The 15,003-nt window shown below is 45.4% G+C and overlaps 1 protein-coding gene across 2 annotated transcripts in view; it reads left to right on the plus strand.

Annotated features, from left to right (window-relative positions):
* CEP162 (centrosomal protein 162) overlaps window positions 1–15,003 on the plus strand; it is a 307,890-nt gene that overhangs the window by 161,958 nt on the left and 130,929 nt on the right. For both annotated transcript variants that reach the window (XM_075340157.1, XM_075340158.1), the window contains one exon: window positions 1,997–2,134. In XM_075340157.1, coding sequence (XP_075196272.1) covers window positions 1,997–2,134 — 138 coding nt within the window. The remainder of the gene's footprint in view (window positions 1–1,996; window positions 2,135–15,003) is intronic.

A 15,003-nucleotide genomic window follows, 5' to 3' on the forward strand; every position in this document is an offset into this window, starting at 1 on the left:
TATACACACACACACACACACACACAGCTTTCACATCATTCTACCCTGTGATCTTCGGTGGGTGCTCCCAGCAGCTGTGCTGCACGCCTTCCTCCTCTGCCTCTTGCCGACACTCAGACATCAGACAGCATACACTCACACATCTAATCGCATACAGTCACACACACTCACGATATGGCACATACCTGTATAATCACATGCACACACTCACAATATCCAGATCTACCACGTGCTTCCGGCCATATGATCCTCCGGCAGGTCCTGGAAGCTCACTGCACCGAGAAGCAAGCGATATCGCTGAATGTGGGGAGTGTGTGTATGCAATCTGTAGTGTGAGTGTGTGTGTTTTTGTGTGATCTGATGAGTATGTGTGTGTGTGTGTTCCGCCGCAGCACCTTGATGCGCTCCCCTGCTCCCGGTCGGCGTCTGGTGAGTATGATCGCGGGGTCTTCTCTGTTCTGTCTTCTCTCATTTGGGGGTATCCGCTGTCTATAATGAACTGTCCTGCAGTATCTTTAACTTTTTTTACCGCTGCATAGACACTTCATTATTGGACCAGGTCTTATTTTCAGGGGATGTCTTATATTTAAGCCTCCCTGAAAACTCCTGCTAGGTCTTATTTTCGGGGAAACACGGTAGATTATGGGGTCATGCATCCTGGCTGTGCACCCCTCCCTCATTATCTACAGGGGATTTTATTCTCTAAGCAGGCTCCTAATTGCCCATAGACATTGAGGTTTTTAAACCCAGAGAGAGGCTTTAGTTCAGTGTAGGTACCAAGTAAATGACATATGCTGTGATGTCAGTCTTTTTGTCTAGACCATAATATTTAAGCCATATAGCTGTATAATGATAATACAGAAGGCATGAACCTTGCTAACTTGACTTAGCAATCCTTTTTTATCAGCAAAGAAAAGTACAACTTGTAACAAAAAAATGCCAAAATTGCTTAAGTGTACAGAAAAATCTCTGGAGCTATTCCTTGAAATAATCATGCACAATAGATGTAAGAAAACTGGCAGAGTAATTAACATGCAATCAGTTTGGGTCGCTTTATTGCTAACATACTGATAGGTTTAAAGGGAACCTGTCACCAGGTTTTTCCCCATATAAACTGCAGGCACCATGTGTAGGTTCTTATATACAACATTTTAAAATACTGTATATAAGTGCAGAGGCTGCTCTGTAGAACATTAAAAAAAACCCTGCTTTTATTTTACTCACCTACGGGTCGGTCTGGTCCGATGAGCATCTCTGATCTTGGTCCGGAGCCTTCGCTTTGCTTGCGATTGACGTCCTCCTTCCCTGCTCTATGTGCATGATGCATTCTTTGTCATCCACACAGTCTCCCCATCTTGCTCTTGAGCAGCCGCACTTAGCTCTGCTCTCCGTAGGGAAGAGAGAGGTATTGTAGTGCGCATGCACCTGTGCTTTTTGGCCTTTCCAAACGCATCCGCATTACAGTACATTGTTCTGCCCTCGGAAGAGCAAAGAAGTGCGACTGTGCAGGAGCTTGATGGGGGACACGGTGTGGATGACATAGGATATGTCTTCCACACGAACCAAGAAGGCAGGCCTTGCCAGATCAAAACCAGCGAAGTCCATCGGACCGGACCGTCTCATGGATGAGTAGAATAAAAAGTCTTTTTTACGTTATGCATATCTGCTTAGGGACACATAATGCATTCTAGAATGCTGTATTTAAGGGCTTACAGGTGGGTGGTGGCAGTACTTTATATGGGGAAACCTGGTGACAGGTTCCCTTTAACTCGTGGGTTGTAGGAGGAGTAAGCAGCCTAACTAATTAGCAGCCCCCTCCAACGGCAGCGGCTATAACCCAAAGTCATTTGTTCCGCAATAGACTGTACAATAAAAAGCATTTATCAGTCACTAGAAAAATCCTTTTTTTCCCATGTGGTTAATCCGTGATCAATTTTTCCTCCATGAAAAAATGTAGTTTGTTTTTATTGATCATTCAGTCTTTATTTCTCTTCAGTTACATGCTGGGGAAGAAAAAATCAAGAAAATGAGCCACCTGTTCGGAGATCAAAATACCCCTGTAAAAGAAGAGAAAATCCAGCAAATAAAGCAGGAAATATTGGAACAAGAAACTCTTCTTCATGGCTACCAGCAGGTACTGTATTAACCTTTCCCGCAGCGTTTAATTTCTGTGTTTTCATTTTTTCCTCCTCTTCTTCCAACTTTTTTAATTTTCTGACCACATAGACGTACAAAGACTTGTGTGGGGGTGGGGGGGATTGCAATTCTGACATTGATTTTTGGAAATTGTTTCCTTGGCATATATTGTGTTATAAAAACTACCTCCGTTTTATCATTTTAGTCTTGGGGGGAACAAAACAGAAATTTGAGGAAAAAAAAAATAAAGGATATATTTTACTATTGCATTGCTATTTTCTGAAACCTATACCATTTTCGTTGGCTAGAGCTGTTTATTTACTACTGTTTTGTAATAAGTATGACATTTTGATTGTGTCTTGCAACCTTATTTGCGGTAATGCAACAACAAAAGAACCCCACAATTTTGGAGTTCTTAATTTTTTTCTGTTTAAAGGGGTTATCCGGCTTATTTTGCCTTTTCCTTGTCATTTTACTATTGGCCTACATTGGGGCAAGTAAGTAGATAGTAACTACCTACCTGCCTTGCTGTCAGTTCCCCTCCCCAAGCTCAGAGTGGTCATGTAGACCGCTCCTGCTGCGATTTAGCTGCTTCCTGTAATGTCACCTCGACAGGGGCAGGAGCCTACGCTCGCCTTGTAGACGGGCATCACAGCCGATGTGCTGGGCAGGTACAGTGCGTGACGTCCCCCCCCCTTTCCCTGCACCCTCCTACACATCCCATAGTGCAGTGGTCTCGCTGCCTGTACGCTGCAGGCAGCCCCCGATGCTGCTTGCGGCGTGCAGGCCCATGGCCCCTTGCTGAACTCTGTCTATGCTGGAGGACCGTGCAGTCAGCGCTGTATATCAGATGACTGATTCACAGTCGCTGCGCAGATGGGGAGCACTGTATACAGCGATGATCAGCCGTCTGCCAATCAGAGGTCAGTAGCTGATCATTACAGTAGCTGTATACAGAGCTCTGCTCTGCAGAGTGCCCAAGAATCTGTCATCTGATATAAAGCGCTGTCAGCTGCGACTCCTGATGCTGCTTGTTTCGTGCATCGCGGCCTGCGCAGGGTACAGTGCTTTACATTAGATGACAGATTCCCAGGCACTGCTCAGATACGAGTTCTGTATACAGCTATGATCAGCTGTCGGCCAATCAGAAGCCAGCAGCAGATCACTGGAGAAGCTGTATACAGAGCGCGTCCCTGCACAGCGCCTGGGAATAAATTATCTGACATAAAGCGCTGTCAGCAGTGGCCCCTGCACTGGCAGCGATCAGCTAAGGTGCTACAGCCGCAAGAGGCAGGAAACAGGCCACCGAAGGAACGAGGATAGGTGAGAAGGATTTGTCTTTGTTTTTTTTGGGTGTGTGAAGACTGGCACACTAGGGGGCAATTCTACAGGACATTGCTACAAGAAGAGGAGCCCAAGGGGACATTACTACAGGATGCGCGGAAGGATGGGGCACATTAATATAAGATAGGCACATTACTATTTATAAGGACAGGGATGGGCACATTACTACATTATATGTGCAATGGATGTGAGGTGATTGTGCTGTCATAGATGAGAGAAGCCGGATCACTGCTCTGTATTTCCAATGATTGGAATATACAGGGCAGAGATATCTCATCTATGATAGAACAATCACCTCACATCCATCGCACATATAATATAGTAATGTGTCCATCCCTGTCCCCATAATATAGTACTGTACCCATCCCTGTCCCCATAATATAGTAATGTGCCCATAATATAGTAATGTGCCCATCTTTGTTGGAGTGATGAGAGGTCAGTGCTGGGGCAGAATACTGACAGCCAATGGCTGGGCAGAGGGCGGGGCTGGACAGCAAGGCCGGACGGTGCCCGCTCTGACTGTGATGTTTGGAATAGGATGATGTCATGTTTGGTTGAGCTGCATCTAACTAGTGTCTGCAGAGAATAAAGGGATACCGTATTTTTCGCTTTATAAGACGCACTTTTGTTCCCCCAAATTTTGGGGGAAAGTAGGGGGTGCGTTTTATAAAAAGAATATACGGGGGGGGAGGGGGTGTTAATTAATATATCTATTTTATTATACTGCAGGGTCCGCTCTGGAGCGCTGCTGGGGGCAGGTGAACGCTGCGGGCGGCAGCGTTAGATCTCCTGCTCCCGCTCATACAGTCAGGGCCAGAAATATTTGGACAGTAACACAAGTTTTGTTATTTTAGCTGTTTACAATAACATGTTCAGAAATACAATTATATATATAATATGGGCTGAAAGTGCACACTCCCAGCTGCAATATGAGAGTTTTCACATCCAAATTGGAGAAAGGGTTTAGGAATCATAGCTCTGTAATGCATAGCCTCCTCTTTTTCAAGGGACCAAAAGTAATTGGACAAGGGACTCTAAGGGCTGCAATTAACTCTGAAGGCGTCTCCCTCGTTAACCTGTAATCAATGAAGTAGTTAAAAGGTCTGGGGTTGATTACAGGTGTGTGGTTTTTGCATTTGGAAGCTGTTGCTGTGACCAGACAACATGCGGTCTAAGGAACTCTCAATTGAGGTGAAGCAGAACATCCTGAGGCTGAAAAAAAAGAAAAAATCCATCAGAGAGATAGCAGACATGCTTGGAGTAGCAAAATCAACAGTCGGGTACATTCTGAGAAAAAAGGAATTGACTGGTGAGCTTGGGAACTCAAAAAGGCCTGGGCGTCCACGGATGACAACAGTGGTGGATGATCGCCGCATACTTTCTTTGGTGAAGAAGAACCCGTTCACAACATCAACTGAAGTCCAGAACACTCTCAGTGAAGTAGGTGTATCTGTCTCTAAGTCAACAGTAAAGAGAAGACTCCATGAAAGTAAATACAAAGGGTTCACATCTAGATGCAAACCATTCATCAATTCCAAAAATAGACAGGCCAGAGTTAAATTTGCTGAAAAACACCTCATGAAGCCAGCTCAGTTCTGGAAAAGTATTCTATGGACAGATGAGACAAAGATCAACCTGTACCAGAATGATGGGAAGAAAAAAGTTTGGAGAAGAAAGGGAACGGCACATGATCCAAGGCACACCACATCCTCTGTAAAACATGGTGGAGGCAACGTGATGGCATGGGCATGCATGGCTTTCAATGGCACTGGGTCACTTGTGTTTATTGATGACATAACAGCCGACAAGAGTAGCCGGATGAATTCTGAAGTGTACCGGGATATACTTTCAGCCCAGATTCAGCCAAATGCCGCAAAGTTGATCGGATGGCGCTTCATAGTACAGATGGACAATGTCCCCAAGCATACAGCCAAAGCTACCCAGGAGTTCATGAGTGCAAAAAAGTGGAACATTCTGCAATGGCCAAGTCAATCACCAGATCTTAACCCAATTGAGCATGCATTTCACTTGCTCAAATCCAGACTTAAGACGGAAAGACCCACAAACAAGCAAGACCTGAAGGCTGCGGCTGTAAAGGCCTGGCAAAGCATTAAGAAGGAGGAAACCCAGCGTTTGGTGATGTCCATGGGTTCCAGACTTAAGGCAGTGATTGCCTCCAAAGGATTCGCAAAAAAATATTGAAAATAAAAATATTTTGTTTGGGTTTGGTTTATTTGTCCAATTACTTTTGACCTCCTAAAATGTGGAGTGTTTGTAAAGAAATGTGTACAATTCCTACAATTTCTATCAGATATTTTTGTTCAAACCTTCAAATTAAACGTTACAATCTGCACTTGAATTCTGTTGTAGAGGTTTCATTTCAAATACAATGTGGTGGCATGCAGAGCCCAACTCGTGAAAATTGTGTCACTGTCCAAATATTTCTGGACCTAACTGTATAATATGCCCAGCTGCTGTCCATCACCGTGGTGCTGAAACCGCACCGCAGTGACGGGCTGGAGCAGCGGTGCATATTATATGAGCCTGCGTCCCACTGTGATGGCACATGCCCCCCCTGTGTTAGCTATGGCTCCCATGCTGCTGCTCATCCTAAAATAAAAAAGCTTTACTTACCTCCTCCAGCGTTTCTCCCCGGTGTCCCTGCTTCCACTGTGATCAGGCACGCAGAGATGAAGTCACTCTGCTGTGCCGATCACATGACCGCCACCAAGAACGAGGAAGTGGAGGAACAGAAGCACGGAGGGAGACAGGAGGGAAATCCGCGCTGGAGGAGGTAAGGAAAGAGTGTTTTATTTTACTATGGGCAGCAGCATGGGGGCGATATCTAACACAGGGGAACGTGTGCAATCCATAGGGGGCCATAGGCAGCACAGGGGAACGAATACAATCCATAGGGGGCCATAGGCAGCACAGGGGAATGTGTGCAATCCATAGGGGGCCATAGGCAGCACAGGGGACTGTGTGCAATCCATAGGGGGCCATAGGCAGCACAGGGGGCTGTGTGCAATCCATAGGGGGCCATAGGCAGCACAGGGGAATGTGTGCAATCCATAGGGGGCCATAGGCAGCACAGGGGAATGTGTGCAATCCATAGGGGGCCATAGGCAGCACAGGGGAACGTGTGCAATCCATAGGGGGCCATAGGCAGCACAGGGGAGCGTGTGCAATCCATAGGGGGCCATAGGCAGCACAGGGGAACGTGTGCAATCCATAGGGGGCCATAGGCAGCACAGAGGGACGTGTGCAATCCATAGGGGGCCATAGGCAGCACAGGGAACGTGTGCAATCCATAGGGGGCCATAGGCAGCACAGGGGAACGTGTGCCAGCACAAGGGGGCTATATTCAATATAAGGGGGCCATATCCAGATTAAGGGGGCTAATTTTAGGATGGGGGGCTATGAGGGACATACACCCTATATGATTTGTTAGAGGGACACTGGCATTATAAGATGGACCCCATTTAACATTAAAAAAAAAAATCCCTTTTCCTTCACCAAATTTGGGGGTGCGTCTTTATAAAGCGAAAAATACGGTAATTCAAGAGGAACAACAGTTAGAAAACAAAAAAAATAATGTAGGGGTGTTTTATATGACAATACAGCATAGATTAGCTTAAAAAAATGTTGGAGTTTGTCGGACAACTCTTTAAGGTGTTTGCCAATCAATGGGGTTAATTCTTTTTATTTTGATAGATTGGGATTTCCTGGACTGTGTATTTTTATTTCTGATCTTTAAATTTAATGGGGGAAAACCTGGGGGATGGAACATGTTTTATGTTTTTTTATTATTTATTTTATTTTGTTTCACTTCATTTATTAGTTACCTAAGTGGACTAAAACATGCTATTATCTAATCGCTTGTGTTATGTACAGCAATACCACAGTATTGCTGCATATAGTAAAAATCTCCTTTTGGTCTCCTTTGAAACTTGGCCACAGGCTGCGGACTTCAACAGACCCCCAGCTGTCATAGTAACTAGGGCTGAGAGAATCCGGACTGTAAAAGTCCGGATCCGCACGGTTTCAGTGCTCTGTGTGCCGGACCTGGGCGCGGGATTCCGGGTGCATGATCTGGATTCGATAATTAATAAAAATAAACAAAACCATAAATAAATGAGAGTCTCATACTTACCGAGACTCGGTGCCATGGCGGCACACTGCTTCTGGGTCGCATTCAGTTCCTGTACTGTGCACGCAATCACACAGCTTTCCGTGCTTTCCCCGCCCACCGGCCTTCCTCTCATCTGTGATTGGTTTCAGGCTGACGCGCCCCCCAGCCTGTGACGGTCTCTGCTGCAGTCATCGATTATTGTGACTCAGTAATAGGCTACACTCAGAGCTGACAGTTTTCTCTATGGCTGCTTGCTCTGACATGTAGCAGAGCTGGATGTGTCGTCGAGGAACGTCGTGTGGATTACTGCAGGGTGTTGGGAGTTAATAAAGTGGTGAAGGAGGGGGTGTTTTGTACTTCCAAATAAAGGATTTTTCTCTGTGTGTGTGATCATTTACATTCATTTACAGGTTTGTGTGATACAGGTATCTGATAGACGCCTGTGCCATCACAACCTAGGGTTTAGTAGCAGCTGTGCGCTGCTATTAACCTCTCATTACCCCGATTGGCACCACATCAGGCCACTGGGAAGAGCTGGTAATGCACCGGGATGGTCATATCTAATATATGCGACAATACCGGGCGACTGCGGGCTGAGAATATACCAGTCCCCAGCCGGCATTATCATGGCTGAGGATGAAAATTGGGGGGGGACCGCACGTCGTTTTTTTTTAATTATTTAACAAAAGAAAAGCATGCGGTTCCTTTTTTGATACACAGCCAAGTTAAGCACTGGGGCCGCAGCCTGCTTATCTGTGCTGGGTGTCAGAATACGGGTGGGGGAGGGGACCCTGCACCAATTGTTTTATTTACATTTACAGGATGATAGTGACACAGATGAAATGTGGTGCAGACTATTTCAGCACAAAATGTGGACCTTCTGGCAAAAATTGCGGAAAAAACTGCGTTAAAAAAACCCGCTGCAGAAAAATGCGTCAAAACACCGCAATTTTTTTTGCCAGGAGGTGTAGATTATATGCAGGATTATGGTGTCAAAATTTCAGCACCAAATTTGCATCCCTTGGCCCAAAAATGAAAAAAAATTCTGCTAACAGGTGGAAATTTGGTGCTGAAATCTGGTGCAGACGATTTCAGCACCAAATATGCACCTGCTAGCAAAAATAACGCAGCAAAAACCGCGGTATAAATACCGCGCCAAAAACCGACGCAAAGCAAATACGTCAAAACACCGTGGGGTTTTTTTTGCCAGGAGGTGTAGATTGGATGCAGGAATATGGTGTCAAAATTTCAACACCAAATTTGCATCCCTTGGCCCAAAAATGAAAAAAAAAATTCTGCTAACAGGTGGAAATTTGGTGCTGAAATCTGGTGCAGACGATTTCAGCACCAAATGTGCACCTCCTGGCAAAAAACTGCGGCAAAAAAAGAACGCCTGGAGGTGTAGATTGGATGCAGGAATATGGTGTCAAATTTCAGCCGAAAATCTGTATCTCTTGGACAAAAAACACTGCGATTTTTCTGCTAGGAGATGCAGATATGTGACCTCCACCAGAGGTCAGGTTTCCTGCGATCACAGATGAAGGACTGAGGGAACCTGCAGCTGTGATCGCAAATGACCTGAGTGACGTTACCGCTTATTGCGCAGCTCATTCATTCTCTGGAGCTCACAGAGAGCGGTCCTGCTCTATGGCCTCTCTCTGTGATATTCAGATGTAGCAACGCTGAAGCGGCGTGGGACGTCGTGTGGATTACATCGGACCTGGAGGGGTGTGTTGGGGGTTAATAAAGTGGTGAAGGAGGGGGCGTTTGTATTTTATTCCAAATAAAGGATTTTTTTCTTTGTCTGTGTTTATTTACATTCACTTACAGATTGTGCTGCAGATATCCGATAGACGCCTGTGCCATCACAAACCAGGGTTTAGTAGCAGCTGTTCGCTGCTATTAACCTTTCATTACCCCGATTGGCACCGCACTAGGCCACTGGGAAGAGCCAGTATCGCACCGGGATTGTCACGTCTGATAGATGCGGCAATACTGGGCTGCTGCGGGCTAGAATACCAGCCCCCAGCCGTCGTTATCATGGCTGGGGATGAAAATTAGGGGGAACCGCACGTTTTTTTTTTAATTTATTATTTAAATTAAAAAAAAGCCGCATGCGGTTTCACCGGAATCACACATGCGAGAGACTCGCGCGAGTCTGCCATGGCATCACCTGGCAAAGCCTCGCACGTGTCACTCTGGGCACTGGATACACAGCACAGATACAGGCCAACAGCTGGGGCTGCAGCCGCGAGCTATATCTGTGCTGCCGATTTGTTTATTTTTTTACCACGATACTGACCCGCAGACACTTGCACTGCTTTCCTCGCCCACCAGCCAGCCTGGCACCTGTGATTGGTTGCAGTCAACTACCACACAGGGTGGGGGCGTGTCTAGCTGCAACTAATTACACGCGCTGGTGGGCGGACAAAACGATGAATATTGAATTGTCGGCTCCGGAAGGGAATAGCGTGACCCGGAAGGAGTGTGCCGCCATGACAGCGCCTCGGTGAGTACACCGCTCGCGCCAACCCTCCTATCCCCTACACACACGTTTTTTAATCTGCGTATTCTGGTCCCCCATTGACTTATATGGGCACCGGATTCCGGAGCGGATCAAACTCTTTTTAAAATCTGGCAGTGATCCGCCGGTCCCGGTTTTTTCGATCAGCTCTAATAGTAACCCATCGGTGGTGCCCTGCAATTGTGTCACTGGAACGCTGATGGGCGCATAGAATGATGCGTTGTAGTGTGTGTTGTTAAAGCCGCTGTCAGTTTGACAACTATTTTTGTGTATGCCATGTGAGTATTATGCGAGTGTGCGTTTTGCTTTTCTTACTTAGCATCTCTGTGACATGCGTATGATATCCATATGCAATGCATTTTTAACTTCAGTATACTCTATGTACAGTCTTGCTAGTTGTCAGAAATATTAAAGCAATCAAATCTAAACATAGAGAGAGATAATATCCTCCAGCTGTACAGTATACTGTCACGTCCCCCTTACATATTATACACTTCCACCCTTTAGTGCCTTTTTAGCCTGGTATAACCTAATAAATAAATCATTTAGAAAGACAGCTTGGGGTTTCCCCTATTTTTGGTAACAAGCCAAAGGTAAAATAGCTACACACTGATATTATGTATTGCACAATTTATTATTATCAAAGTAACAAAACTGCAACTGCAGATACCATACCAAAAATTGGCTGAGAAAGTGCTGAAGAGTGCAGGCAAATAAGCAAGGGTGACGAGGTAGGTTCCCCTCAATACACAGACCCCCAACATACGTTTCACAGAACAGTGATATGTTGCTTAATCAGGGGGAGTCCCCCTGGTATGGTGTCTGCAGTTGCAGTTTTGTTACTCTGATAATAATGAATTGTAGAAAATTGTAGATTCACATTGAAGGCATCAAAACTATGAATTAACACATGTGGAATGAAATACTTAACAAAAAAGTGTGAAACAACTGAATATATGTCTTATATTCTAGGTTCTTCAAAGTAGCCACCTTTTGCTTTGATTACTGCTTTGCACACTCTTGGCATTCTCTTGATGAGCTTCAAGAGGTAGTCACCGGAAATGGTTTTCCAACAGTCTTGAAGGAGTTCCCAGAGATGCATAGCACTTGTTGACCGTTTTGCCTTCACTCTGCGGTCCAGCAAACCCCAAACCATCTCAATTGGGTTCAGGTCTGGTGACTGTGGAGACCAGGTCATCTGGCGTAGCACCCCATCACTCTCCTTCTTAGTCATATAGCCCTTACACAGCCTGGAGGTGTGTTTGGGGTCATTGTCCTGTTGAAAAATAAATGATGGTCCAACTAAACGCAAACCGGATGGAATAGCACGCCACTGCAAGATGCTGTGGTAGCCATGCTGGTTCTGTATGCCTTCAATTTTGAATAAATCCCCAACAGTGTCACCAGCAAAGCACCCCCACACCATCACACCTCCTCCTCCATGCTGCACGGTGGGAACCAGGCATGTAGAGTCCATCCATTTACCTTTTCTACAAAGGCACGGTGGTTGGATCCAAAGATCTGCCTGTTGCCTTTCCTTAGAAGTGAGTTTCATAGCAGCTATTTTACCATGAAGGCCTGCTGCACAAAGTCTCCTCTTATTAGTTGTTCTAGACATGAGAAGGTGTGTCCAAACTTTTGGTCTGTACTGTATATAAATAATGTTTGCGCATAATACTCCTGTTTCTCTTGTTTTTTCATTTTTTTTTTTTTTTATATAAATTTATGGAGCCAATCAAAAAATGTTATGGGAGTGCCTCTAAAAAATACCAGTACCACTTAGATTATTTAAAGCATTCTTTTAAAACCATCTAAATTCTAAAAGAGGTAATAAGAAAAAATGTTTCCCATAATATATTACTGAATTTTCCTGAATACAGCTATGCCATAGATGTGGTCATACACTATTGTTAGGGGCACGGTAGAGCTTAGAAGGCTCCTTGGAGCTCAGATTTTTGAATGGTTGTCTTTTTCCATATTGGTTCTCATATTGCATGTACAGAAACCACTCCACAGAAATGACCCCATTTGAAACATATAGCCTGCATATAACAAGGAATTTATTGAGTATTTTGGCCCCAAAAGTATAAATAAGAGATTAGTGTGCAAATAAATAAATAATATTGCAAAAAAAAATCCTAATAGTGTTTTATTTCTTGACCGTGTGACATAAGCGTCATATTTACTTTGATTAGTGACATACAGAATTTATGTAGTTTAATTTATGTTTGTGTATTATACTTAAAGGGAACCAAACATTTTGCTGTATAAAGTAAAGGAAGTGCTATACTCTCACTAGGATGTAAAGTCCTCCTCCTGTGTCCGCTATGGCATGCCCCCTTTTCTTTATTTAAATTTTGCGCTGCACCGCCATTGCTGCTGTTTTTGGCATGTGCGCATTGCTGCAGTGATGATGTCCTGAGTCCGCACATGTGTGTACAGTGATATCTAGCGCCTTCTTATTAAAGACACTGTGGAGACTTTTTGATCACTTTTCATTCAATTATTTTTAACCAGAATAATCATAACAGAATAATTCTGTCCCTGGCTTCTTTTTTTTATTTATTTATTTTTTTTTAAATGGCAATCAATGAGTGGGATAAATAGCGATGTGATACATAAAACATAGCCTACTACAAGGACAAGAGAAGGATCAAACATTATGTCTCACCTTGTACATTATCAACTCCCCTGCAGTCCCCACATTGGCTGAAGTAATAGCAGCTATATTAAAGGGGCTGTCCACTACTTGGACAATCCCTTCTGATTCCACGTTTCCCCCAAGGTAAAATTATGTAGCCTATACTCGCTGGCAAGGTGCCAGCATGTCAAGGCTTGCAGTATCAGGGCTCACGTGGGGTTGTGATGTCACGCGTGCCCCATGTCCATTCAGCTTCGGCTTCCTTTTCCCCACCTTCAGACCAAATTTGCAATCAACAGGAAGTGAGTGCAGCCACAGCACTCACTTCCTGTTGATTAATTTGTTTGGTGTGAAGGCATAAGGAGACGAGTGACCTTACAACTCATGTGATCCTGGATACTGTGAGCCCGGACACCGCTGGAATCGCGCCGAAGAGTATAGGCTACATTATTGTACCTCGGGGAAAACATGTGGAGTCAGAAGGCGTTGTCCTTGTATGGACAACCCCTTTTTAAACTGTGACTCTTGGCTTTAAATTGAGACCAAAATCAAAGCTGTAGTTATAACACAGCACAAGATATTACTTTATGAAGGGAATCTTTCAGTAGGATCAACCCTCCCAAGCTATCTATATGGGCGTGTAGGTCATACAAGATTGAATTAACTAATTTATAGGCGATTCGATGTCTTGACCTATTAAAATGTATGGGCCAGACACAGATCTGCATGAGATCTTTCCTCCAGAGCTTATTTTAAAGCAATAGATGTGTGTGATTGAGAGCAAAGTGTCGTCCATGACATGGCTCACACTGGTAACGCCCCCTTTAATTTAAAATCAGGTCTGGAGGCAGAGTCTCAGGGAGATTTGTGTCTGGCCCAAAGATCTTAACGGGTCAAGACATCAGATCGCAGATGTGGCGCTCCTGAGGCTTCAGTCGCCACAGAGGTACTGCACCTCATCCAGAGGTGTGGTATTTCTTCCTGGGTATGGAGGAGGTCACCACCTGTTCACACAAAAACACAACACTCTCACTCAGCAACACCTCATCAGACATGGCAAGAGCATGTTAAACCCGAAGCCAGGCCGGGGGTGGAGTCTTAGGAGTGGGGACACACAGTAGTGGAGTGTGGAGAAAGTCAGAAGGTTGGAGAGGAGCAGTGGAGGAGGAAAGACCTGTGGTCTGGAGCTGGCGCAGCTCGACCAAGGCACAAGACAGAAGGGGGTCCTAGAGATCACGAGAAGTGCAACATCCTCCCGTGGTCTTGTTCCACATACATTCTTCGGGTGGAAGGACTGGTTCCTAGGCTAGAGGAGAAGAACCTACGTACTCTGCTAGTAAAACCAGAGGCTGAGGTGACTGAAGCACCAAGGCCACATACGCAGACTAATTCGCTGGAAGGTGACCCCAAAGGACCAAGGGATAGAGCTTCAAGCGAACCAAAAGGGTCCGCGGGCACCGGCTCAGGGCTCTGTGTGTGAGGGCGCAAAGCAGGAATGAGAAGCAAGTGCAGGAAGACGGGCAGAAAGGTACACATAAGAAAGGTGCTCCGGACTCGACCTCCAAACTACTGGGGATCGGCTGGAGCCCATCACAGTGAAACCCCAGTACTCCAAAGGCGGTCACTGGCATGTCAATCTTGAGACTGCATCCCTGTGTCGCTCCATTATTCTCCTACGCCTCCCGCCCTGCAAATGCCCGCCATCGCCTACTACTACCCCCATCCGCCCTGGGGCCCAGCTCTACCTGTGGAGAGCTGCACCATCTCAGCTGCGTCACCATCTGCCCCAGAGGTCCCCATCCAACAGCTGCGGCACCTAACTTTCCGCATACCACAGGTGGCGTCACAAATAAACTGTCATCATTCCCTTCCTATTTACTAAACTACACTGTCGGAGTCACTGAGTCGGGCCTTGCCACCGCGGCGTCGCAGGAGTAGAACCGCAGCCCGGTAACGAGTCACCCCAGGCCCCGGTGCGGCCGTGTCACAGACATCATGGTATCATTTTATTCAGCTTCCTATGATCTACATGCCTATATAGATGGCTTAGGAGGTTTGAACCTACTGACAGATTCTTTTTCAGGTAAGATCCAATAGTGACATCAGCAGACACATTAGCTCTAAGATGAGCCATGATTACTGCTATATCTGTATTGTAGGCTATCTTGTGTCCCTTAGTAGCCAGGGCATTTCTCATATGTCCTTCACCGCTTCGATGATGTTTGT

Source organism: Anomaloglossus baeobatrachus, chromosome 3 (assembly GCF_048569485.1).
Source record: "Anomaloglossus baeobatrachus isolate aAnoBae1 chromosome 3, aAnoBae1.hap1, whole genome shotgun sequence".
Lineage (NCBI taxonomy): Eukaryota > Metazoa > Chordata > Amphibia > Anura > Aromobatidae > Anomaloglossus > Anomaloglossus baeobatrachus.